At 41.1% G+C, this 25068-nt stretch overlaps 1 protein-coding gene across 17 annotated transcripts in view; it reads right to left on the reverse strand.

The window, feature by feature from the left end:
- FHIT (fragile histidine triad diadenosine triphosphatase) overlaps positions 1-25068 on the reverse strand; it is a 1499836-nt gene that overhangs the window by 180298 nt on the left and 1294470 nt on the right. For all 17 annotated transcript variants that reach the window (XM_061195478.1, XM_061195467.1, XM_061195479.1 and 14 more), the window contains one exon: positions 3861-3929. In XM_061195478.1, coding sequence (XP_061051461.1) covers positions 3861-3929 — 69 coding nt within the window. The remainder of the gene's footprint in view (positions 1-3860; positions 3930-25068) is intronic.

Consider the following 25068-nt stretch of genomic DNA (forward strand, 5'->3'; position numbering starts at 1 on the left):
TGATAAAGTTGGAAAGAAAGGAAGGGAAACTCTTGTGCCTGTTTTCAGCAAATCCCACATCTGTATGTTACAGACACGCAAGTTTGGGTTTCAGGGGAGGCAAGTTTCTTATCAGCTTTGACATATGCCTACCAGACTTGCTTAGCAGTCAGACAATGTTTATAATTACTTCACCAAGCCCTTCTGATGTGCCACAATTTGCAGCCATCTGTACACTGATTTCTGACCAACAGACTTCATTCCATCAATGCTCCATTAAATTAACCTCAGATGGTTGATATCACCATGTCAGAATCTCACCCAGTGTAGCTATGAGTTAATAAATTGACCTTCTGAAAAGCAAGATGTTCTCTCCTTTTAAATTTTGTAAGGACTAATAGGGAATTTCAAGTTCCTCTATTTCAACACCCTGTTCTTTCAGGTATTCATTCACTTAACAACTATTTATTTACCTGTTCTATACCAGATTAGGTCCCTGTTCTCATGGCTTTACAGTGTAGTTGGGGATACAGGCACTGAATAATACACTAAGAAGTTATTTCAAGTGTGGTAAATGTTATGAAGGAAATAAACATGGAAATACGATAGCCTTATCCTGGAGGGGATAGGGGATTAGCTGTCTTAGATGAGGTGGGGGGGATCAGTAAAAAGGACTCATTGAGGAGGTAATATTTGGACTGAGATTTGGAAGAAGATATGAAGCCACATGAAGGGGAAGAGAAGATGGAAGAAGTTACAGTCAAAGAAAACAACACATGCAAAGTCCCTGAGGTGGGAACGAGAATTTGACAAAAGCAAGTGGTGAGAAAGAATGAGGCTGAGAGGAGCTGGGGAAGTGGGCAGACCCACTACTGAGGTGAAAGAACTCACCCAGGGCCACAGCATTGTAAATGAGGAAGCAAGGAGGTGAAATGGATGTTACAGATGAGTGGCATACAGACCGGACGGAGGATACTGGGGACTAGTGATATCTGAGTGGTAGAGGGAAGAGGAGTAACCCATGAAATAGGCAAGGATCTCAAACTCAAATGCCTTCAAAGGCCAGGCTGGTATCATAAACAAGTGAGGCAAGCCGGGTAAGAGACAGGGAGTGGTAGTGACCTCGAGAATGAGTGACATGCCTAATAGCATCCAGACTCATTAAAAAAAGATGTTGCAGGCAAAATAAAGCATGCCATTAAAAAATTCTTCACAAGCAAAATAAAACACATATGAGGAGGCAAACAAAGCCCATGGAACATCAATAGGCAACGCCGAGCTGGAGGAAAAGCAGGAAGGAGGCTGGGAATGAGAAAACTCATTAGAGTGATCTCATATAAGTCAAGGAAGAGTTATATCTTATATTTCCATGAACTGAACAAGAAAGAATATATTTTATTAGGCAGTAACCCGAATGCTGTAACACTAACAACAACAACCAAAACCCTACACTATTTGTTACAGAACTTCCATAACCTAAAAATGGAGGTAACCATCAAATGGTCAGATATGTAAAGACAGGAATCACAGAACCATGTGGCCCATCCAAGAACTGGATGGAGAAGTCCTCCTGAAGCATCATGGTCATTCATTCTGTGCTTGCATAGGTCTGGGGATGGGAAGCCCCCTCCCTCACAAGGCACTCTAGGTATTCAGAAGTTTCTATCAATTTGACCTGTTGTTATGTGGAACTGATACCTTACTCCTTGATGCCTAACAGTTCCAGATCTGCTCTCTGGAGCCACACAGAACAGCTTTAATACCTTTTCTACCTGCCAGCCCTTCAGATACTTAGAAAGAGTGACCCTGTCACAGCCTTCCCTTCTTCAGACAACACATCTTCACCTTCAATGACTCCCCAAGGTAACTGTTTCCAGGCTCTGTCATCCTAATCACCTTTCTGTGAACCTTCTCCGATTTGTCACCATCCCTCTTAAAACAGTGCCCAGGGAGAATACAACATTCCTAGCCAATTTATAATCTAGAGCTTCTCCAGGCATCATTTTCTATTTCTGCAGCAGCAGGAATACAATTACATTTTACGGAGCTCAGTCTCCTGCTGTCCCTGCTCCCACTGCCCCCCCTCCCAGGCAGTGTGTTTGTTGTATTTCATGGAGAGATGCATAATCTGGGGTGAGTACTCCCATCAGTATAAAGAATGCCGCCCCTCATCACTCCATCATTTCTGATTAAGGTCACTCAGTCTAATGTCCATTACATCTTGTACCAATAACGCCTGTGCAATGCCTCATGCTTCTCGTGCTACTTTCTAGGCATTATCTTATTACGCGCTCAAACCGGAGATGTATTTTTGCACAAAGAGTAAGATGAATCTCAGAGCGAGCAGTTTAAGACAGAGGGAAAATTGGAAATCTGACCCTTGAAAAGAGCGCTGGATGGGGGCATCCAATGACCTGGCTTCAAATTCAGGTTTTCCATTTACTCACCGTTGCTGGTTTTTTAAAAACAAAACTAATAATGGTAATAAGAACAGAAACAGTTAATTATTAATAAATGCTTAGTATGTACCAATCCCTGTAATAAGCTTTTCATGTACAGTATGTCATATATTACAGGCAACCACCTCTTGAAGTGTATGTATTATATATTATCTAAATTTTAAAGAAAAGGGGATTAAAACACAGGGTTTAAGTGACTTGTCCAACATCACACAATCCCAGTAGGTGGCACTGGGATTTGAACCTAATTCTGCCTGTCTCCAACGTTCAACGTCTTCAAGTCTCGTACCACAATCTCCCTTAGTGGGTACTTACGAGTTAGCAATTAATGGGGAAAAAGGAAACTCTTTTAGCAATTACTTCTCCTGAGAAGCTTCTCCTAATGGGTAGGAGATAGGGACATGTGTTGCTTCACCTGTGAGGCTGGGGACACTGGGAGAGTGTACACGAGAGAGCAAAAGAGTGTGCAGGAGAGAAAGGCCACACACCAACCTCAGCCTTGGACATCAGGTCTCAAACTGGGCTGAAATGTAGCCCTGCAGCTTCTGTCACAAGCACATTTGGAATATAAACAAGATTTCAAGGGGACCGTTCAGCCTAAGAAAACAGTGTTTTCACCTTTCCAACCAAGCACTCCAGAGCCCCACTGCCATCAGATCAGCTCTTACACGTGGGGAACATAGGTGCCCTCTCCTTGCTGAAAGAAATATTTAAACTGAACTTATCTTCTGATATTTTACACCAGCATATCCATTAGAGGGTCTACGCTCCGCATAGCACAGACAGACATCTGAAGGTTCTCATGTAGATGAGGTCCTAGGAGCAGATCACCTGGCTTTTGCTGCTCATCTTTAGAGTGGTTTCACATTTATATCTTTGAATGGAAGTAGTAAGTTAACTGCTAAATGCTTATGACACAGGGGTTACACTCATCATTCAAACCAACCTAGTTTCTGCTGACCATAATTCAAAGTTCCACTCTGAATAAATGCTATTAGGAGAGACAAGCTGAGTTCCAAAGTGGTTTTAAAATTAAATGTAGTATTCAACTAAAAAAAGAAAAAATCATATATCAATCTGCTTGATTTCCATTGGTGGCACTCTAGATTATCTCCTACGGAACCTCTGGGCTGTACCTCCATGAAAATGTTTAGTGCCTTGGTAAATGACAGGACAGAAATCACAAAGACACTTGGTTGCTGCCAGATTACATTTGAAAAAGAGAATCAGTATAATTCATTTGTCTTCAGTTTCTGCAATGGCCATTCTTGGCTCCTTGGCCTCTACTGCCACTTCCCAAGTCTTATATTGGGTAGAATCCCATTTAAGACCATATATCCAGGGTTCCTGGTTCATTAGGTTGATTTCATCACACTGCCAGCCCCGATGATCAAACGATAAGATCAGAGAGCGCAGACCTACCTCATCATAGATGCTGTCATTCCTGTGAAAGTCTCCAGCCTTCCTTGGGAGAACGTGGATGTGAACATGCTGAAAAAGTACAAGGAAGAAAGAATAAAATGTGATTATCTCCCCATATATTTCTAGACTTGATAGTGATGCTCTCATGAAGTCCAATTACTCCACATTGGCTCCTGCTGGATTATTTTTCAGAGGAAGATGATGATCCCCTTCACTAACTATATCTGAAATCGGCAGAGAATAGAGGCTCAAAACAAGAGGACAATGTGGTGGCATATATGAGAGTGTGAGTGAAATGCCAGTGTTTTCGGGGCTCTGTGCATATTCATAGTTGTCAGTCTTGGTTGTATTTAGCCAGTGCTTTGAAATGACAGCATGTCTTAAAAGGTGACCATAGGGACTCTGAAACTGACAGGAAATAAGAATTGGCTAACAGAGAACTGCATAAGTACAGAGCAGAGGAGCGAAAGTAGAAAGGAGTACGGAGCAAGTTACAGAACCGGGGCTTCAAATGATAATCAGATAATAGTAACATCAATAGTTCTCACGTATTAAGTGTTGAGTTACTATGATAAGAAAGCTCTGGGTTTGCCTTTTATCTCATTTAATGATCTGAATAATCCCCTGAGGCAAGTTCTACTACATCTCCATTTTACAGATGAGGAAATCTACGCTCAGAGAGGTCAAAGCCCCAGAGGAAGTGGTAGAGTCAGCACAGGAAGCCAGCCCATCTGGCTCTTACCACCACATTCTTTGTCAGCACGTAACACTGATTCTGTGAAGTTAATCTTTTAAACAGTCCATTTCTCTAGTCTACTAAAGCACCCAGGTAATATACATAGCAATGCTATTATGCAGAGATCATGAATCAAGGCACACAGCATATCTAATTCAATATCCTTCAAGGCTAAACTGCCATTTAAAAGTTTTATTTCCAAAGAGCCTCTATTGTACCTCAGCCGAAGTTAAACCTCACTCCTGCCCTTGAGCTATGTTCACAAACCAGGGGGAGGAATGTGAAAAGGAAAAGCCTAAATGTGGACAGGCAGACAAAGAATCAAACCTAGTCTCCCATCACACCCACCCCTTCTTGATTACAGGGATCAGGCTCCAAGTCTCCAAGCCTCCAAAGGGCCTCCGGAGAATGTGAGATTAAGTGTCCCTGTGGCTTTGCTGCATGAGGAGGGGAAAATGATATGCTATTATAGCAGAGGCAGGGAACAAGGCGGTCCAAGGTGAATAAAGCAGAGAGGAGCTTCACATCAGCCCCTGAGCACATGGTCCCCAAAGAGTGCCGTGTTTTTCCCAGAATATTCTCCAGTTAATGATGAAGCCAGTCATGGATTCCTCAGCAACTGGAACGAGTGCGTGCCTAAGTCACAAAGACTATGCGAGCAGCGGGAGACAGGGAGAAAAAACAAACAGGGAAAAATACATCACAAACTACCCATGGAAACAAATTCTTAGAAGGAAGCAGTGCGGGATAAACCCAGGCTGAAAGTGATTGATGCACGAGGGCTAGTTGACTTCATAGCAAGACGGCAAAACTGCCACAGTACATGGAAATAGCCCACCCTTAAAAGAAGGCGTCACTCAATCTTTACTTCCCAAACCTGCAGCTACCCTTTCCCCCTCTTTCTTCCCTCTTTTCCTCCTTTCCTCCTTCTTTCTTCCCTTCCTCCCTCCCTCCTTTCCTTCCTTTCTTCCTTACATCCATCCATCCATCCATCCATCCATCCACCCACCCACCCACCCACCCACCCACCATCTCCCTTGGACCTTTCAATAATCAGGTATTTCAGACCAGAGTTCTGCAGCCAAACTGCCTAATGCAAATCCTGGACCTACCACTTACTAGCTCTTTGGTCTTGCCTCATAAGGCCTATATCTCAGTATCCTCATCTATAAGGGGGGTTGCAACCGTTTCGACCTCACAGAGTTGTTAAGAGGATCAAATCTGCTAACCATGTCCCTAGCATGCTGCTTAGCACATACTTAATACTTAATACATACAACTGCAGCAGTATTACTCTTACTTTTTATTTATGTTTATTTATTTATTTTTTAATCAGCAGATAGAGATCACATTCAGGGGTTGGTTCCCATACCAGCAGGGAAGATATTTAAGAAGCTCCTTGAATGGGACATGGTTAAAGTTACTCTGTTGCTAAAGCTTATTTCTGTTGCTTTGACTAGTGGTTCTCAAATCTGAGCATGCACCCGGGGCTTGGTGAAACACAGATTGCCAGGCCCCTAGAATTCGCATTTCTTACAAACTCCCAGTGATATCAATGTTGCTGGTCCAGGGCCATACTTAGACAACCACAACCATGGTTCACAGGATCCATCTGGTTCCTGACCTCCTCTCCTGAAAATGTGCTAATGTAAGCACCAAGGTCACTCACTGTTTTGCCTGCCCTGTTGCATTATGGGAGACCTATTACTCAATGCTTCCTTGACTTCCCGCTCTCTGGTCACCCTCTGTGCCTTGTCCTTATGAATATGTCTATTCATGTCCATTAATGACGTACAGGTGGCTGTGAACTTACATTAGGGAAACCTCCTGGGTCCAGGCCCATCCCACACCTATTTTTCTTTACCTTGCTCTCCTGGGATAGTGTTCAGGGCTATTTCTATAGGCTCTGTTACCACCCCATCCTGGAATTGCCACCCTTGATCATTGGTAACCACTTTAAATTCACTGTGACACTGATGACAGTAAACAGCTCACTGTATAGGTGATTTTCCCCAAGGGCATAGCTCTCAACACAGCCTGATAGCTTGACTTAAATTCTTAAGTGACAGACTGATCACAAGATCCTGACAAACCACTCAACTTCTCAGAAGAGGGAAATCACCATAAAGCCTGCTCAAAACCTCGCTGTTGTGAAGGAATACCATTGCCATGGCCTTCCAATAGAATGGCATTCTGATAAAAACCCCCATGAACAGCACATACTGAGATAATTCGACATAATTCGTTCTTCATATTGAACTTTGGTGATCACAATTGACTTTTTTAAGTGCTAACAAAACCTCTAATTAAATTTTACAGTATAGCTGCTTGAGTGGGAAGAGAATTTTTAAAAATCCATGATGCACTGCATACCAAAAAAGTTTTCATGGTCAACTAAAATTCCACAATGCTCACTAGCATAGTGTCAGAGAAGACCCACTCAAAAGACACATGGTTAAATTTGTTTAATTAGCAATCCAGAAACTTATTTAATTATGGAGATCGCCACTCTTTAGTCATATAACATCTGTTTACATTTTTCTAACATTTATAATTATTCATGCAAAAATATTTAGAGCCAAGTTCTAGTCTAGAAACCAGGGATATAGTAATGAACAAGACAAAGTCCCTGCCTCCATAGAGCTACAATGCAAAGGGTGATACAGAAAATAAGCAAGAAAATAAATATACAATTTAGTTTCAGGTGGATATAAGTGTCCACCAAAAATCCTAGTGGGCAGAGCTAAAAATTCAGAACTGGGACACTTCAACATTTGAAGTTTGGGAAGAGAAGAAGTAGGACTCAGATTAAGGATACAGCACAGAAGGAGGCAAATCAAGAGAGGGTACGTTCTCAAATTGATGGAAGAAGGAATTTCAAGGAGTGTATCATCAACAGTCAGCACTGTTGAAAGCTTGAGTTAGTTTCCATGAAACTGGGAGAATAAAACTTAACTAAAAAGCACATGACAAGATGCTCAACATCATCAATCATTAGTAAAATGAAAACAAAGACCACATTGAGATATCACTTAGCAGTCAATAGAATGGCAATATTAAAAAAAGAAAATAACAAGTGTGGATGAGAATGTGGAGAATTAGAGCATTCACAGGCTGTTGGTGAAAATGTAAAATGATGCCACTGTTTTGGAAAATAGTTCGGCACTTCCTCAAAAAGTTAAACATAGAGTTACCATATGATTCAGGATTCTACTCCTAAGTACGTACCCAAAAGATCTGAAAACTGGTCCACACAAAAACTTGTATATGAATATTTATAGCAGTATTATACATAATAGCCAAACAGGGAAAACAACCCATATGCCCATCAAGTAGTGAATGTATAAACAAAATGTGGTATAGCCAGACAATGGAATATGATTTGGCCATAAAAAGGAATGAAGTACTGCTAAGTGAAAGAATTATGCTAAGTGAAAGAAGCCAGACACAAAAGGCCAGATATGTCATTCTGTTTATATGAAATGCCCAGTATAGGCAAATTCATAGAGATAGAAAGTAAATTAGCAGTTGCCAGGGGGAATGGGGAGTGACTGCTAATGGACATGACGTTTCTTTTGGGGATGATGAATTTATTCTAAAATTAGATAGTCATGATGGTTGCACAACTTTGTGAATATACTAGCAAAACATGAAACTGTGTACTTTAAAGAGAGTGAATTTTATGGTATGTGAATTATATTTCCATAAAACTATTAAAAAAACTGAAGCGGATTTTTTTTTTTTTTCTGAAGAGGATTTAAGAGAGAGTGGAAGGTGAAGAAAAGGAGATAAATAAGCACAGATAACTTTTCCAAGGAAAAGGAGTTTCACAAAGAAATCAATGGCAGTAGTTGCAGAGGAGGGAGAAAATCACTTGTGAGGAAATACGGGTTTAAGTTTCCTGAGTCTACTAGTTTCTACAATTATTATTATTGTCCTTAGTAGTAGTAATTGTTGTTAATATTTAATGAAAGATCACTACATACCAGTCCCTGGGTTGATTTACACCATTATTTCAATTAACCCTTACAATGCTGCCTAGAGGTTGTTAATAAATGCATCACCATTTCCAAGAGACAAAATAGACCAAAGAGGTTAAACAACGTAACCAAGCTCCTGAAGGCAGTGACCAGGAGGTGAAATCTGAACCTGAGTCTGTCATCAGACACTGGAGCATTTGCTCTTCACCACCAAGTGACACCATCGCTCAGGAGGCCACCCTGCCTCTCCAGATTCCAAATATAAGGACACCTCTTCGCCATGGCCTCTTGATGCCTCTGCCAGCTCCATGATTTCTCAGTAATGTCTTTGATCACATCTGCAAGTTCTTTCGGACCTGCATCCCTCAGGGGATGGAACCTGCCTTTGCCCAGAGATCTCAATTCACTTAAAGCAAGGATGTTATCTCCTAAGTCCCATTTCCACCTTCCGTCTTCCTAGTTCAAAGTCATACCAGATATAAATATAGATTAACCAAGTTGTTCAATGTCAAGTCTTTTATTCCCCCTAATTTATTAATTGTATGTAGTTTGCACCAAGCAGTAGATCCACCCTTTCCTGGCTCATCTGCTTGAGTAAATTTTAGCTTTTAAAGCCCTTTCCGTTATCTTTTTCTCCAAATGTAGGGTCTCTCTCAGTGTTAATACCTTAACAACATTTTTATAGGTCCCGCCTCTTTTGCACGATCTGTGTGTCTCCTTCCATCCTTTTGAACACATCTACTTTACCCCATACTCACCTGAGGATGGTCAGTATAGTCACACTGATGTGTTTTGTCCTTGTCAGAATATATTCTAATTTGTCTATAAGGGATAAAATCATGGCGGGGAAAGGGCAGGGAAGACTAGAGATAGAGAGCTACCCTGCTCCATAACTAGGGTCCAGCAACCTCCACCAGTTGCCCCAGTATGAATCCCTCTCCCTCAGATGAATGAGTAATCACAGAAGGCAAGTCTGATTCTGAAGAAAAACAAAAACACTGCTTTGGGAGGCAGACAGTGGACCCTCCAGTATGTCCATATCCTAATCCCAGGGCTGGTGAATATGTTAGGTTGTATGGCAATGAAGAATTACAGTTGCAGAAGGATTAGCATTGTTACCAGCTGACCTTAAAACAGGGAGAGTATGAATGACCCTGAATTATCCACCTGCACCCAATGTAATCACAAGGGTCCTTAAAAGTGGAAGAAGGTGAACATCGCCAAAATTTAAACTTTGTGCTTCAAAGGATACAGTCAAGAAAGTGAAAAGGTAACTCACGGAATGGGAGAAAAATTATTTTGCAAATCATCCATCTGATAAGGGACTTGTATCTAAGACATATAAAGAACTACTACAACTCAGTAATAAAAAGACAAAAAACCCAACTAAGAAAATGGGCAGGGGATGAATAGGCATTTCTCCAAAGAAGATGTGTAAATGGCCAATAAGCAGAGGAACGGAGTTAGAAGGCCATCCCTTCAAAACAACTTCATGAGAGTCTGCCTCCCTCCCTCCCTCCCTCCCTCCCCTCTTTGTTTCCCCCCCTTAGAGGCAGATAAGAATACTTAAAACCAGCAGAAATCAGATTTCCCAGCATGAAGCGTATTACTAGTGAGGGGCCATATAATTTATTGTCCAAAGGGGAATTTGGGGAGTGAAAGGAGGCATTGTTCATCACTACACTGGCCTGTTTATAACTATAGATGGGCCCCAACTTACAATGGTTCTACTTAAAATTTTCTAACTTTACGATGGTGCAAATGTAATAAGTAGAAACCATACTTTGAATTTTGAATTTTGATCTTTTCCCAGGCTCACGGAGATATGTGGGTCCATACTCCCTAGTGATGCTGGGCAGTGGCAGCCGCCACAGCTCCCGGTCAGCCACTGGATCACAAGGGTAAACAACAAATACACTGACAAACATCTGTACCTAGACAACCATTCTGTTTTTCACCTTCTGTATAGTATTCAATAAGGTCCATGAGCTATTCAACACTTTAGTATAAAATAGGCTTTGTGTTAGATGATTCTTCCCAACTGTAGACGAATGTAAGTGTTCCCAGCATATTTAAGGCAGGCTGCTAAGCTATGATGTTCTATAGGTTACGTATATTAAATGTATTTTCACCTTAATGATATTTTCAACTTACGATGGGTTTATTGGGATGTCACCCTGTTGTAAGTCGACGAAGATACGTATACGTCTAAACCCAGACTGTTTCAAATAAACCAGGCATACACTCACCCAAATATTAGTTATTTAATTGGGAAGGATGATAGCCTAACTAAATTGGGATTTGACATCCCCTCAACCTGGCTTTGAATCCCAGATCTGCCACTTTGACCAGTTTGGTGACCTTGGACAATTTACTTACTCTCTGTAAGCCTCCGTTTCCTCATCTGCTGCAATGGACACAGTAACAGTTCCTATGTCTCAGTGTTTTGGTGAGAATGTGATAATGCATATAGAGCCTTATGCACAGTTAGTGGCACATAATGCTCTCACGTAAATGGTAGCAAATGTTATCATTGATAATGACTTAAAAATGGGTAGATGAATGGTGTGAAAGTACTATAAATGTGTAAGTAAAGTTTTTTTACCTTATGAGAAAGAAATGACTAAATAGTGTGTCCGTGTTTTCTCTATAGAAAAGAAGTGGACTAAATTTGGGGGATTCTTCAAATAACAGATGAAATAGCCCCCATCTCTTTCGATGCTAGGACTGCATCACTCCTATTGTTCAAATGACAGCCTCAGAGTAGTGGGTGATGCATTTATTTCCACATCTTTGTTACTGTCAGGGAGGAAGAAAACTTTCCTCTACCCTTCTAGGTTCTTCTGGCTGCTCTAAGAATTAAACTGACATAAGACAGATTAACAGGAGAAAATCAAATTTAATATTGTACATACGGGAACCGAATATATATGAGAGGTACAGAGACAGAAAACTAAAATGAGGTACATATGCTGTCCTGAGCTAAGGAATGGGATAGGGGACTGGGGCTTCCAAGGACAGGAGGGTCATTCACAGGACGATGAGAAGAAGAGCAAAGTTTGGTAATTAGACGTCTGCCCTGCCATATAGACGGGGACATTTAGATAAAATTTATCTTTGGTAATAACTCTTTTTCTGGGAAAAATCCCCAATTGAAATTCTTCTAGGTAGTTAAGGGAGGGGAAGTAGTTTCTCTTGAGCCCACAGGGTCTCCATTGCCTTTAGCTCAACAGAATCCACGTGCCAAAGTGCACATCTCGGGGAGGTCTGCTCTGAACGCTTACATTACCTAGATTATATACTTAAGCCTCTAGTACAGAAGAAAAGAAGTCTGGGACTTCTTTTTGAGACAGTAAATGGTTCTATTTGATGAAAAGAGGACGTTCTGCCCTTTGGAAGTCAGGGAGAGGTAGGAGGTAGACACCAAAAATCTACAGTAATTTGAGAGTTACAATCTACTGGAGGAAGCCAAAGAAGTGAAAAACTAGAGGCAAGATAATGGGAAGGGAGACTGTGTTAATGCCTCATGCCCAGATGTTTCTCTCCACATGGCAGTAACTCTACCACCATTCTTCCCTTTAATTCACTCACTAAAGGAAAATGGAAGAAGCCACTTGAAATGTAATTGTCTCTTGATGTTCCCGTTTGAGTCTACTACACAAACAGCAGGGAGATTTCTCATTTTGTTCTGTTTACTGTAGTAGGGTTAAAAAAAAAAAAAAAAAGGAGGAGGAGGAGCAGTTCTCCCAGCACCTGCTTTCTTAATTGGTAGTGATTTCCTTGCCCCCAAAAGCGAGTGGTTTTTAAACAAAGTGGGTACATTCTCATAAGCAACATCGCCGTCTTACAAACGTATCGTTAAAACAGGAGAGGTGATGGAACTGTGACAATAGCTCCCATTTCCTTCTCAGGGTGAGTGGCCTATATGCTATTCATCTTTTATTTTTCTTCTCATTTGCAATCAGTGCTTCCTTTACTTTACCAAGACAAATGATAGAAAAGGTGAGTTTTCTTCCCCTATGTCCTATTTTGAATTTGTGAGCAATGAGTAAGGAAGTTAATCTACTTTTTATCTGTTCTTCTTGTTCTAAATTTTAGTGGGAGAACACCTCAAAACAAAGAAAACAAATCTCTCCTGGGTTTACCCACTACCTATTACAGCATCTCATGATCCAGTACTTTGCAGTGAAGATGAGCTATTCACATGTGCAGCGTGGAAGACGGGGGAAACTGATGGGCAAAATAGATGCACTGACACTGGCTCATGTTTGTTCAGTTCTCTGGGCTTCTCTTCTTGTGGAGGGGGAATTGAAGAAGAGCCTGCCAATTATTTCCACCCTGTGAGCTTAAAGCCCAAAGGAAAAGACACATACCCAGGCTTTCAGAGTTCAGTGACACTCTATACAGCATCAGATTCCATCAGCTTGCCTGTATTTGACTTGAAAAGACCTTAATTTTTTAAAAATTTGAAATTTAAAGCTGCTTGGTCACTAAAAGCTCCTTTAAACTCTCATTGTGGTTTGGAGCCATACATCATGAAAGCTGTGACGCTCAGATGATGTACTGCACTCATACATCATTGGAGCACCATCCCTCTCATGATATATTATTACAGCTCACAACTGGAACAGCACCAGTGATGTACGGCTTAAAAACACAACCGTTAAGCCACGAAACTCCACAGGGTCTCAACGAAGTCGGAGATTTTTTTGAAACTGAATTGGTTCTTTACCTTTTACATTTTTTAAAAGTTTCTCAGTTTGACTGGGACAATTGGGGCACCTGGAAAATTGTGTTTCCTCTGTTTCATGAAAGGCACACCAGCTGCAATATGCTACAAGAAGGAACCTGCTAACACGAGGGCCAGAAACCATCACTGTGCCTGTGCCTTTTGACAGACAACTAATTTTATTCCTGAGTCAAACATGTCAAGGTGTCCTCAAGGCCCTTGAGCAAAAGCACTTCCAGTGACATTTATTTTGGAACTTAGTAGCTGGTAGTGTTTTCACACTGACCCTAAACATTGCAGCAGAAGGTGAGGCACCCCAAACCAAGTGAGGAAGAATCCAGCCAGGAAGAAAACATGAGCTTTGGGGTGGGTGATGGTCTGGAGTGGAATCTATTTAGCAAGGCTCGCTGCAGAAACGAGCCTTCTGGTTTATAGCAGAAGCGGGTTGTCAAAAATATTTTCAAAACTACTATTGTGTAACACAGTGATAATAAAATTTACTGAATATTTGGAATATGCCAGCATTGGTCTAAGCACTTTATCTACTTGTTTCATAAAATCCACACAATAATTTTATGTGTTAGAATATTGGTTTTCTCTCCACTTGAAAGATGGAGAGATAAAGAAATGGAGGCCTTGGGAGGCGGAGTGAGTAGGTTTTCTCAACTCCAAAGCCCAGGTATGACACTTCCTACCAGCACCTGCGGTGTAGTGAAACACAGCCCAGCAGGAGGCATCATCCCTCTGGCCCGTATACCACTCACCCTCAGGATACTGAGCACTGGTGCAAGAGAGGCCCGTGAGAGAAAAGATGTCTCACAAATTTGATAGATCTTGTAAAATATTCTATATTATCATCTTTTGGCTCATGATTGATTTTCAAAGTGACAATAACAGCTTCAAGTTCTTAAAACTGTTCAGCAAGAAGACAGTAGAATTTGTAATCATTGCCCTTAAAAAAGCTGACCAACTCAAGCAAGATCTGCAAAACCATGATAATCCTCAAATATGGTCATTCCTGCAACCTTAGGTTATGCTCCTGCAACAAGGCAAGTGGAAGCCCAGGCAGACCCTTCCAGGGTAGAGTCTTCCTGTCGAGCCACACAGGCAGGAGGTCAGAGGTTCTTTGTGAAACTGGTTCTGTTTGCTGCCTTGCAGGGAAAGCGCCTTAGTGCTACTTCCAGTAAAACAACTTTCAAGAGATACAAGAATGTTTCAGGATTTGTCACCCTTGTATTTTATGAGCTACCATTGTAGTTGTTGTGTTTATATATTCTTGGTAGAACAAATTAAAAAGGAACTCCCTCCATGTGGAGTTCCTTTCCCTCCTTCTCTCCATCTTCCTCTCAGTTTTTAAGAGCCAGTTCAGATGTCAGCTCTTCTGTGTGGCCTTCAGACTCTCCAGGGTTCCTCTGATTCTTTGTATGTATCTCAATGACTGCTTTTATCACAAAATATCAAGAATTACAGCTCTCGGGGAGAGGAGAAGATGGCAGAAGAGTAAGACGCGGAGATCACCTTCCTCCCCACAGATACATCAGAAATACATCTACACGTGGAACTGCTCCTATAGAACACCCACTGAACGCTGGCAGAAGACGTCAGACCTCCCAAAAGGCAAGAAAATCCCCATGTACCTGGGTAGGGCAAAAGAAAAAAGAAATAACAGAGACAAAAGAATAGGGACAGGACCTGCACCAGTGGGAGGGAGCTGCGAAGGAGGAAAGGTTTCCACACACTAGGAAGCCCCTTCGTGGGCAGAGACTGCGGGTGGCGGAGGGGGGAAGCTTTGGAGCCACGGAGGAGAGCGCAGCCACAGTGGTGCGGAGGGCAAAGCGGAGAGATTCCCGCACAGAGGAGCGGTGCCGAGCAGCACTCACCAGCCAGAGAGGCTTGTCTGCTCCCCCGCCAGGGCGGGCGGGGGCTGGGAGCTGAGGCTCGGGCTTCAGTCAAATCGCAAGGAGAGGACTGGAGCTGGCAGAGTGAACACAGCCTGAAGGGGCTAGTGCACCACAGCTAGCCGGGAGGGAGTCCGGGAAAAGGTCTGGAGCTGCCGAAGAGACAAGAGACTTTTTCTTGCCTCTTTGTTTCCTGGAGCGCGAGGAGAGGGGATTCAGAGCGCCGCTTAAAGGAGCTCCAGAGACGGGTGCGAGCCGCGGCGATCAGCGCGGACCCCAGAGACGGGCATGAGACGCTAAGGCTGCTGCTGCCGCCACCAAGAAGCCTGTGTGCAAGCACAGGTCACTCTCCACACCGCCCCTCCCGGGAGCCTGTGCAGCCCGCCACTGCCAGGGTCCCGTGATCCGGGGACAACTTCCCCGGGAGAGTGCACGGCACGCCTCAGGCTGGTGCAACATCATGCCGGCTTCTGCCGCCGCAGGCTCACCCCGCATCCGTACCCCTCCCGCCCCCCGCCTGAGTGAGCCAGAGCCCCCGAATCAGCTGCTCCTTTAACCCCGTCCTGTCTGAGCAGAGGCGGGGCCAAATCCAAAGCTGAACCCCAGGACCTGTGCGAACAAAGAAGAGAAAGGGAAATCTCTCCCAGCAGCGTCAGGAGCAGCGGATTAAATCTCCACAATCAACTTGATGTACCTGCATCTGTGGAATACCTGAATAGACAACGAATCATCCCAAATTGAGGAGGTGGACTTTGGGAGCAAGATATATCATTTTTTCCCCTTTTTCTCTTTTTGTGAGTGTGTATGTGTATGCTTCTGTGTGAGATTTTGTCTGTATAGCTTTGCTTTCAGCATTTGTCCTAGGGTTCTGTCCGTCCGTTTTTGTTTTTGTTTTTGTTTCTTTTTTTACTTAAAAAAATTATTTTCTTAATAATTATTTTTTATTTTTTATTTTAATAACTTTATTTTATTTTATCTTACTTTATTTTATCCTCTTTCTTTCTTTCTTTCTATTTTTTCTCCCTTTTATTCTGAGCCCTGTGGATGAAAGGCTCTTGGTGCTCCAGCCAGGCATCAGGGCTGTGCCTCTGAGGTGGGAGAGCCAACTTCAGGACACTGGTCCACCAGAGACCTCCCAGCTCCACGTAATACCAAACGACAAAAATCTCCCAGAGATCTCCATCTCAACACCAAGACCCAGCTTCACTCAATGACCAGCAAGCTACAGTGCTGGACGCCCTACGCCAAACAACTAGCAAGACAGGAACACAGCCCCATCCATTAGCAGAGAGGCTGCCTAAAATCATAATAAGGCCACAGACACCCCAACACACACCACCAGACGTGGAGCTGCCCACCAGAAAGACAAGATCCAGCCTCATCCACCAGAACACAGGCACTAGTCCCCTCCACCAGGAAGCCTACACAACCCACTGAACCAACCTTAGCCACTGGGTACAGACACCAAAAACAATGGGAACTACGAACCTGCAGCCTGCGAAAAGGAGACCCCAAACACAGTAAGTTAAGCAAAATGAGAAGACAGAGAAACACACAGCAGATGAAGGAGCAACACCACCAGACCTAACAAATGAAGAAGAAATAGGCAGTCTACCTGAAAAAGAATTCAGAATAATGATAGTAAAGATGACCCAAAATCTTGCAAATAGAATAGACAAAATGCAAGAAACATTTAACAAGGACCTAGAAGAACTAAACAGGAACCAAGCAATGATGAACAACACAATAAATGAAATTTAAAATACTCTAGAAGGGGTCAATAGCAGAATAACTGAGGCAGCAGAACAGATAAGTGACCTGGAAAATAAAATAGTGGAAATAACTACTGCAGAGCAGAATAAAGAAAAAAGAATGAAAAGAATTGAGGACAGTCTCAGAGACCTCTGGGACAACAGTAAATGCACCAACATTTGAATTACAGGGGTCCCAGAAGAAGGAGAGAAAAAGAAAGGGACTGAGAAAATATTTGAAGAGATTATAGTTGAAAACTTCCCTAATATGGGAAAGGAAATAGTTAATCAAGTCCTGGAAGCACAGAGAGTCCCATACAGGATAAATCCAAGGAGAAACACACCAAGACACATATTAATCAAACTATCAAAAATTAAATATAAAGAAAACATATAAAAAGCAGCAAGGGAAAAACAACAAATAAAACACAAGGGAATCCCCATAAGGTTAACAGCTGATCTTTCAGCAGAAAATCTGCAAGCCAGAAGGGAGTGGCAGGACATATTTAAAGTGATGAAGGAGAAAAACCTACAACCAAGATTACTCTACCCAGCAAGGATCTCATTCAGATTTGATGGAGAAATTAAAACCTTTACAGACAAGCAAAAGCTGAGAGAGTTCAGCACCACCAAACCAGCTTTACAACAAATGCTAAAGGAACTTCTCTAGGCAAGAAACACAAGAGAAGGAAAACACCTACAATAACAAACCCAAAACATTTAAGAAAATGGGAATAGGAACATACATATTGATCATTACCTTAAATGTAAATGGATTAAATGCTCCCACCAAAAGACACAGACTGGCTGAATGGATACAAAAACAAGACCCGTATATATGCTGTCTACAAGAGACCCACTTCACACCTAGGGACACATACAGACTGAAAGTGAGGGGATGGAAAAAGATATTCCATGCAAATGGAAATCAAAAGAAAGCTGGAGTAGCAATTCTCATATCAGACAAAATAGACTTTAAAATAAAGACTATTAAAACAGACAAAGAAGGACACTATATAATGATCAAGGGATCAATCCAAGAAGAAGATATAACAATTGTAAATATCGATGCACACAACATAGGAGCACCTCAATACATAGGCAAATACTAACAGCCATAAAAGGGGAAATCGACAGTAACACAATCATAGTAGGGGACTTTAACACCCCACTTTCACCAATGGACAGATCATCCAAAATGAAAATAAATAAGGAAACACAAGCTTTAAATGATACATTAAACAAGATGGACTTAATTGATATTTATAGGACATTCCACCCAAAAACAACAGAATACACATTTTTCTCAAGTGCTCATGGAACATTCTCCAGGATAGATCATATCTTGGGTCACAAATCAAGCCTTGGTAAATTTAAGAAAATTGAAATCGTATCAAGTATCTTTTCCGACCACAACGCTATGAAACTAGATATCAATTACAGGAAAAGATCTGTAAAAAATACAAGCACATGGAGGCTAAACAATACACTACTTAATAACGAAGTGATCACTGAAGAAATTAAAGGGGAAATCAAAAAATACCTAGAAACAAATGACAATGGAGACACGACGACCAAAAACCTATGGGATGCAGCAAAAGCAGTTCTAAGAGGGAAGTTTATAGCAATACAATCCTACCTTAAGAAACAGGAGGGGGCTTCCCTGGTGGTGCAGTGGTTAAGAATCCACCTGCCAAGGCAGGGGACACGTGTTCGAGCCCTGGTCTGGGAGGATCCCACATGCCGCAGAGCAACTCAGCCCATTCACCACAACTACTGAGCCTGCGCTCTAGAGCCCAGGAGCCACAACTACTGAAGCCCGCGCGCCTAGAGCCCGTGCTCCGCAACAAGCGAAGCCACCACAATGAGAAGCCTGCGCACTGCAACGAAGAGTGGCTCCCGCTTGTCACAACTAGAGAAAGCCTGCACACAGCAACGAAGACCGAACGCAGCCAAAAATAAAATAAATAAATTAAAAAAAAAAAAAAACAGGAAACATCTCAAATAAACAACCTAACCTTGCACCTAAAGCAATTAGAGAAAGAAGAACAAAAAAACCCCAAAGTTAGCAGAAGGAAAGAAATCATAAAGATCAGATCAGAAATAAATGAAAAAGAAATGAAGGAAACGATAGCAAAGATCAATAAAACTAAAAGCTGGTTCTTTGCAAAGATAAACAAAATTGATAAACCATTAGCCAGACTCATCAAGAACAAAAGGGAGAAGACGCAAATCAATAGTATTAGAAATGAAAAAGGAGTAGTAACAACTGACACTGCAGAAATACAAATGATCATGAGAGATTACTACAAGCAACTCTATGCCAATAAAATGGACAACCTGGAAGAAAGGGACAAATTCTTAGAAATGCACAACCTGCCGAGGCTGAACCAGGAAGAAATAGAAAATATGAACAGACCAATCACAAGCACTGAAATTGAAACTGTGATTAAAAATCTTCCAATAAACAAAAGCCCAGGACCAGATGGCTTCACAGGCGAATTCTATCAAACATTTAGTGAAGAGCTAACACCTATCCTTCTCAAACTCTTCCAAAATATTGCAGAGAGATGAACACTCCCAAACTCATTCTACGAGGCCACCATCACCCTGATACCAAAACCAGACAAAGATGTCACAAAGAAAGAAAACTACAGGCCACTATCACTGATGAACATAGATGCAAAAATCCTCAACAAAATACTAGCAAACAGAAATCAACAGCACATTAAAAGGATCATACACCATGATCAAGTGGGGTTTATTCCAGGAATGCAAGGATTCTTCAATATACACAAATCAATCAACGGGATACACCATATTAACAAACTGAAGAAGAAAACCATATGATCATCTCAATAGATGCAGAGAAAGCTTTCGACAAAATCCAACACCCATTTATGATAAAAGCCCTGCAGAAAGTAGGCATAGAGGGAACTTTCCTCAACATAATAAAGGCCATCTATGACAAACCCACAGCCAACATCGTTCTCAATGGTGAAAAACTGAAACCATTTCCACTAAGATCAGGAACAAGACAAGGTTGCCCACTCTCACCACTATTATTCAACATAGTTTTGGAAGTTTTAGCCACAGTAATCAGAGAAGAAAAATAAATAAAAGGAATCCAAATGGGAAAAGAAGAAGTAAAACTGTCACTGTTTGCAGATGACATGATACTATACATAGAGAATCCTAAAGATGCTACCAGAAAACTACTAGAACTAATCAATGAATTTCGTAAAGTAGCAGGATACAAAATTAATGCACAGAAATCTCTGGCATTCCTATACACTAATGATGAAAAATCTGAAAGTGAAATTAAGAAAACACTCCCATTTACCATTGCAACAAAAAGAATAAAATATCTAGGAATAAACCTACCTAAGGAGACAAAAGACCTGTATGCAGAAAACTATAAGACACTGATGAAAGAAATTAAAGATGATACCAACAGATGGAGAGATATACCATGTTCTTGGATTGGAAGAATCAACATTGTGAAAATGACTCTACTACCCAAAGCAATCTACAGATTCAATGCAATCCCTATCAAACTACCACTGGCATTTTTCACAGAACTAGAACAAAAAATTTCACAATTTGTATGGAAACACAAAAGACCCCGAATAGCCAAAGCAATCTTGAGAACGAATAATGGAGCTGGAGGAATCAGGCTCCCTGACTTCAGACTATACTACAAAGCTACAGTAATCAAGACAGTATGGTACTGGCACAAAAACAGAAATATAGACCAATGGAACAGGATAGAAAGCCCAGAGATAAAGCCACACACATATGGTCACCTTATCTTTGATAAAGGAGGCAAGCATACACAGTGGAGAAAAGACAGCCTCTTCAATAAGTGGTGCTGGGAAAACTGGACAGCTACATGTAAAAGTATGAAATTAGAACACTCCCTAACACCATACACAAAAATAAACCAAAATGGATTAAAGACCTAAATGTAAGGCCAGACATTATCAAACTCTTAGAGGAAAACACAGGCAGAACACTCTATGACATAAATCACAGCAAGATCCTTTTTGACCCACCTCCTAAAGGAATGGAAATAAAAACAAAAATAAACAAATGGGACCTAATGAAACTTAAAAGCTTTTGCACAGCAAAGGAAACCATAAACAAGACCAAAAGACAACCCTCAGAATGGGAGAAAATATTTGCAAATGAAGCAACTGACAAAGGATTAATCTCCAAAATTTACAAGCAGCTCATGCAGCTCAATATCAAAAAAACAAACAACCCAATCCAAAAATGGGCAGAAGACCTAAATAGACATTTCTCCAAAGAAGATATACAGATTGCCAACAGACACATGAAAGAATGCTCAACATCATTAATCATTAGAGAAATGCAAATCAAAACGACAATGAGATATCATCTCACACCGGTCAGAATGGCCATCATCAAAAAATCTACAAACAATAAATGCTGGAGAGGGTGTGGAGAAAAGGGAACACTCTTGCACTGTTGGTGGGAATGTAAATTGATACAGCCACTATGGAGAACAGTATGGAGGTTCCTTAAGAAACTCAAAATAGGACTACCATATGACACAGCAATCCCACTACTGGGCATATACCCTGAGAAAACCATAATTCAAAAAGAGTCATGTACCAAAATGTTCATTGCAGCTCTATTTACAATAGCCAGGACATGGAAGCAACCTAAGTGTCCATCATCGGATGAATGGATAAAGAAGATGTGGCACATATATACAATGGAATATTACTCAGCCATAAAAAGAAACGAAACTGAGTTATTTGTAGTGAGGTGGATGGAGTTAGAGTCTGTCATACAGAGTGAAGTAAGTCAGGAAGAGAAAAACAAATACAGTATGCTAACACATATATATGGAATCTAAGGAAAAAAAAAAAGGTCATGAAGAACCTAGTGGCAAGATGGGAATAAAGACACAGGCCTACTAGAGAATGGACTTGAGGATATGGGGAGGGGGAAGGGTAAGCTGTGACAAAGTGAGAGAGTGGCATGGACATATATACAGTACCAAACGTAAAATAGATAGCTAGTGGGAAGCAACCGCATAGCACAGGGAGATCAGCTCGGTGCTTTGTGACCTCCCTAGAGGGAGGGTGGGAGGGAGGGAGATGCAAGAGGGAAGAGATATGGGCAAATATGTATATGTATAACTGATTCACTTTGTTATAAAGCAGAAACTAACACACCATTGTAAAGCAATTATACTCCAATAAAGATGTTAAAAAAAAAAATAGAATTACAGTTCTCTCTCTTTCATTAGTCTGGAACTCTAGCTTAGTCCTTACCATATTTTCTTCCAATTATTTCTTTCCCCCTCCTCCCAGATTCCTAGCTTAGAGAACACATTGTGTAATTGTTGGAAGGATGGATACTTAGATGAATAGATGTATGGACAAATGAATGGATGGATAGATGGGTGGGTGGGGAGATGTCTGTGATCTTAATTTGTCAGCTTGCTTAAAAAAAAAAGAAAAAGAAAAGAGTAACCTCATGCACATAGATCTTCTTCACCACTCTTGTCTTTTCCCTCTGCTTAGGAGTTCCTGCACATGCAAGAATGTGGTCTAGGTGGAGCCATTCTGACTGCATGGCACATGCCTTTCTTCCCCACTGAAAAGTATCGTTTTATCAAAATGTAAGTTTGAAGGTCTTATCTTTCTAGCTTCATGTATGTCCTTTTTAAAAACTTCTCAAATATGCTTGAGTGTCTGGAGCAAATAGCTTATCCTGAAAACAATCAGTATCCAGCCGACTGCCAAGGGGAGGGAGTCTTTGTTCAGCATTAACTTTAATAAGAGTCACTGTGATTCTCTCTCAGGAGAGAAGAAGAACCCTTTCTTTGGATAGCTTCTGACCTTCACAAATTAATTCCAGGATGCATTCTTCACTAGGAAGAATATCTAGCATATGTATTTTTTATTTACACACCATATCAGAACATTAATCTGCAGAGTTATTCCCTCTGGGTGTCTTTCTGTTGGATATACAATAAAGGATTTGGATGCAAATGAAACAGTGGTGGCATTTTTCCTTGTCTTACTCATTCCGTGACAAATGTACATTGCTTTACTGTTTGCCATACACATAATTACAGTTCTTTAATTTATGTTTCAATAAAACATAAAATAATAAACATTTACTGCTCCATGAATTAACATTCAAATGAAGCCTCTAATGGAGGTTACATGTTTTGAAGCAGCTCTGTGGCTTTCCAGAATCTCGCCCTCTACTTAATGAGCATCATTTCCATAATCTGTGCATTATTGCTTAAGCCTCCCTTTAGGAATATTTTACAAAGCAAAAATTTTGTGAAATATTATCAGTCCAAAGGGGTAAAAAATGTTAAGGGGATTAGCAACTTGTCCTGTTAAAGGGACAGGACAAGCTTTCATATCCCTCCAGAGACAGTGATGCGGTAATTATGGAGACGGTGTTTCCTAATTATCTCCCTAGCCAAGTGCATCATTAGTATAGTTTTTGCCTTTAATATCTGGTTTAAATAAAAGTAATGAGAAACCCAGAAAAGTCAGCCATAAAGGGCAAGCTTGTGCTAATTCCCTTTCTAGTGCTAGGAAAGGGACCAGGAAGGTCAGGATACCACAGACTGGACATTTCTGAATGTGGTTAAACAGACACATGACTTGAGTATCAAATGCTCACCCTGAAGTAACTGAATCCAGACAAGATCCTAGGTTGAGCTTCAAGTTGATGGTGTCACATATTGCTATCAGTGCAAGTTACTATTTAGGAAAATTACTTAATATAGTTTTATGGTATTATCATTTCAAACAGTTAAAAATTCAAATAATTTTTTGCAAATGGTGTTCCAAAAAGCAGGTGCTTTTAAAAAAAAAATCACTAAATCTTAACGATATATTTATTTATTTTCTCTTTGTCCAACAGCTAAGACTGGATTGTTTAACTAGAGGGGAAAAAAAGATGCCAGGAGAAATCAAGAAACAAAGATCCTTTGCTGTGTGATAAGATCCAGATACCCAGCCTCCGCTGAGAGGTGACGAAATGCATTAAAGTGACAGCTGTCACTTCAGGACACGTCAGCCTGCTTTAGTGGTGGGTCGGGACAATTTATTTAACCTTTCTCAGGGGGCACTCTTTTACACAGAGCTGTGTTTCTTTAGTATGAATAAATATCTCTGGACCTGCACGCAACATTGTGAGACTGTGTTGTTATTTGCAGCAGGAGCTACAGCAAGCAGCTAAGAGTTCCTAAGAGGACCTGTACCCTCTCCTAACATTTTATGATTTGCTATGAGCTCCTTTGTTATATGCTCCTGACTTGCACTGTTACTGCAAAATCTTTCCAACAAACATTATCCTTCCTTCACACGAGTTGAATACAAGATTTCCACCATTTCAATATGGCTATTTTCACATAAGACTTCAACAAAATAAAACATTCAGCATAAATAGAATTTAGCGTGATCCAAATTTTATCATACTTCTCCTTGGTTTTTTTTTTTTTTTCACATCCTGCTTTTCTCTCGATCCATATGCTTTCTTGTCTTCTAATGTTCCTGAATTAGAAAGAATTAGGCAGAACCATCTTTTAGAGCATTACATTTTCCTCCTAACTCAAGAGAGCAGGTATTTATTTCGGAGTCGTGCTTTAGAAATGACATCCTCTTTTAGGATGGAGTAAATCTCAGCCTACAGAGCTGCTAAGCGGAGCTGCTACTTCTTGAAAGGGTTCTACCCAGATATGCTACAGAGAGCATTAACTTCACAAATGAGATTCTTTTCAAAGTAGTCATTGTAAAACATACAAGAAAAACCACCCTCATCCAACTCCCTGCAACCCATGAGCACTGATTTGATAGCTCAAGACAGGATAAATGACTCTGATTAGGCCAAAGATCCCTGGTTTTATAGGGACCTCCTAAATCATATCTCAGTTTGGGTCTAGAGTGATGATGCTGGGAGCATTCAGAGGGCTGCATATCTTAACCTGGCTCCCACACAGGGGGCCAGGGAGATTTGTGTGATCCTGTCTGGTGGCTTTGAGGCACAAACGATGAATACTACTAAGGCAATAATAATAAAAAAAGGAACTAGGCAATGGGGAAAGCCTTGGA

This window comes from Eubalaena glacialis, chromosome 7 (genome assembly GCF_028564815.1).
Source record: "Eubalaena glacialis isolate mEubGla1 chromosome 7, mEubGla1.1.hap2.+ XY, whole genome shotgun sequence".
Lineage (NCBI taxonomy): Eukaryota > Metazoa > Chordata > Mammalia > Artiodactyla > Balaenidae > Eubalaena > Eubalaena glacialis.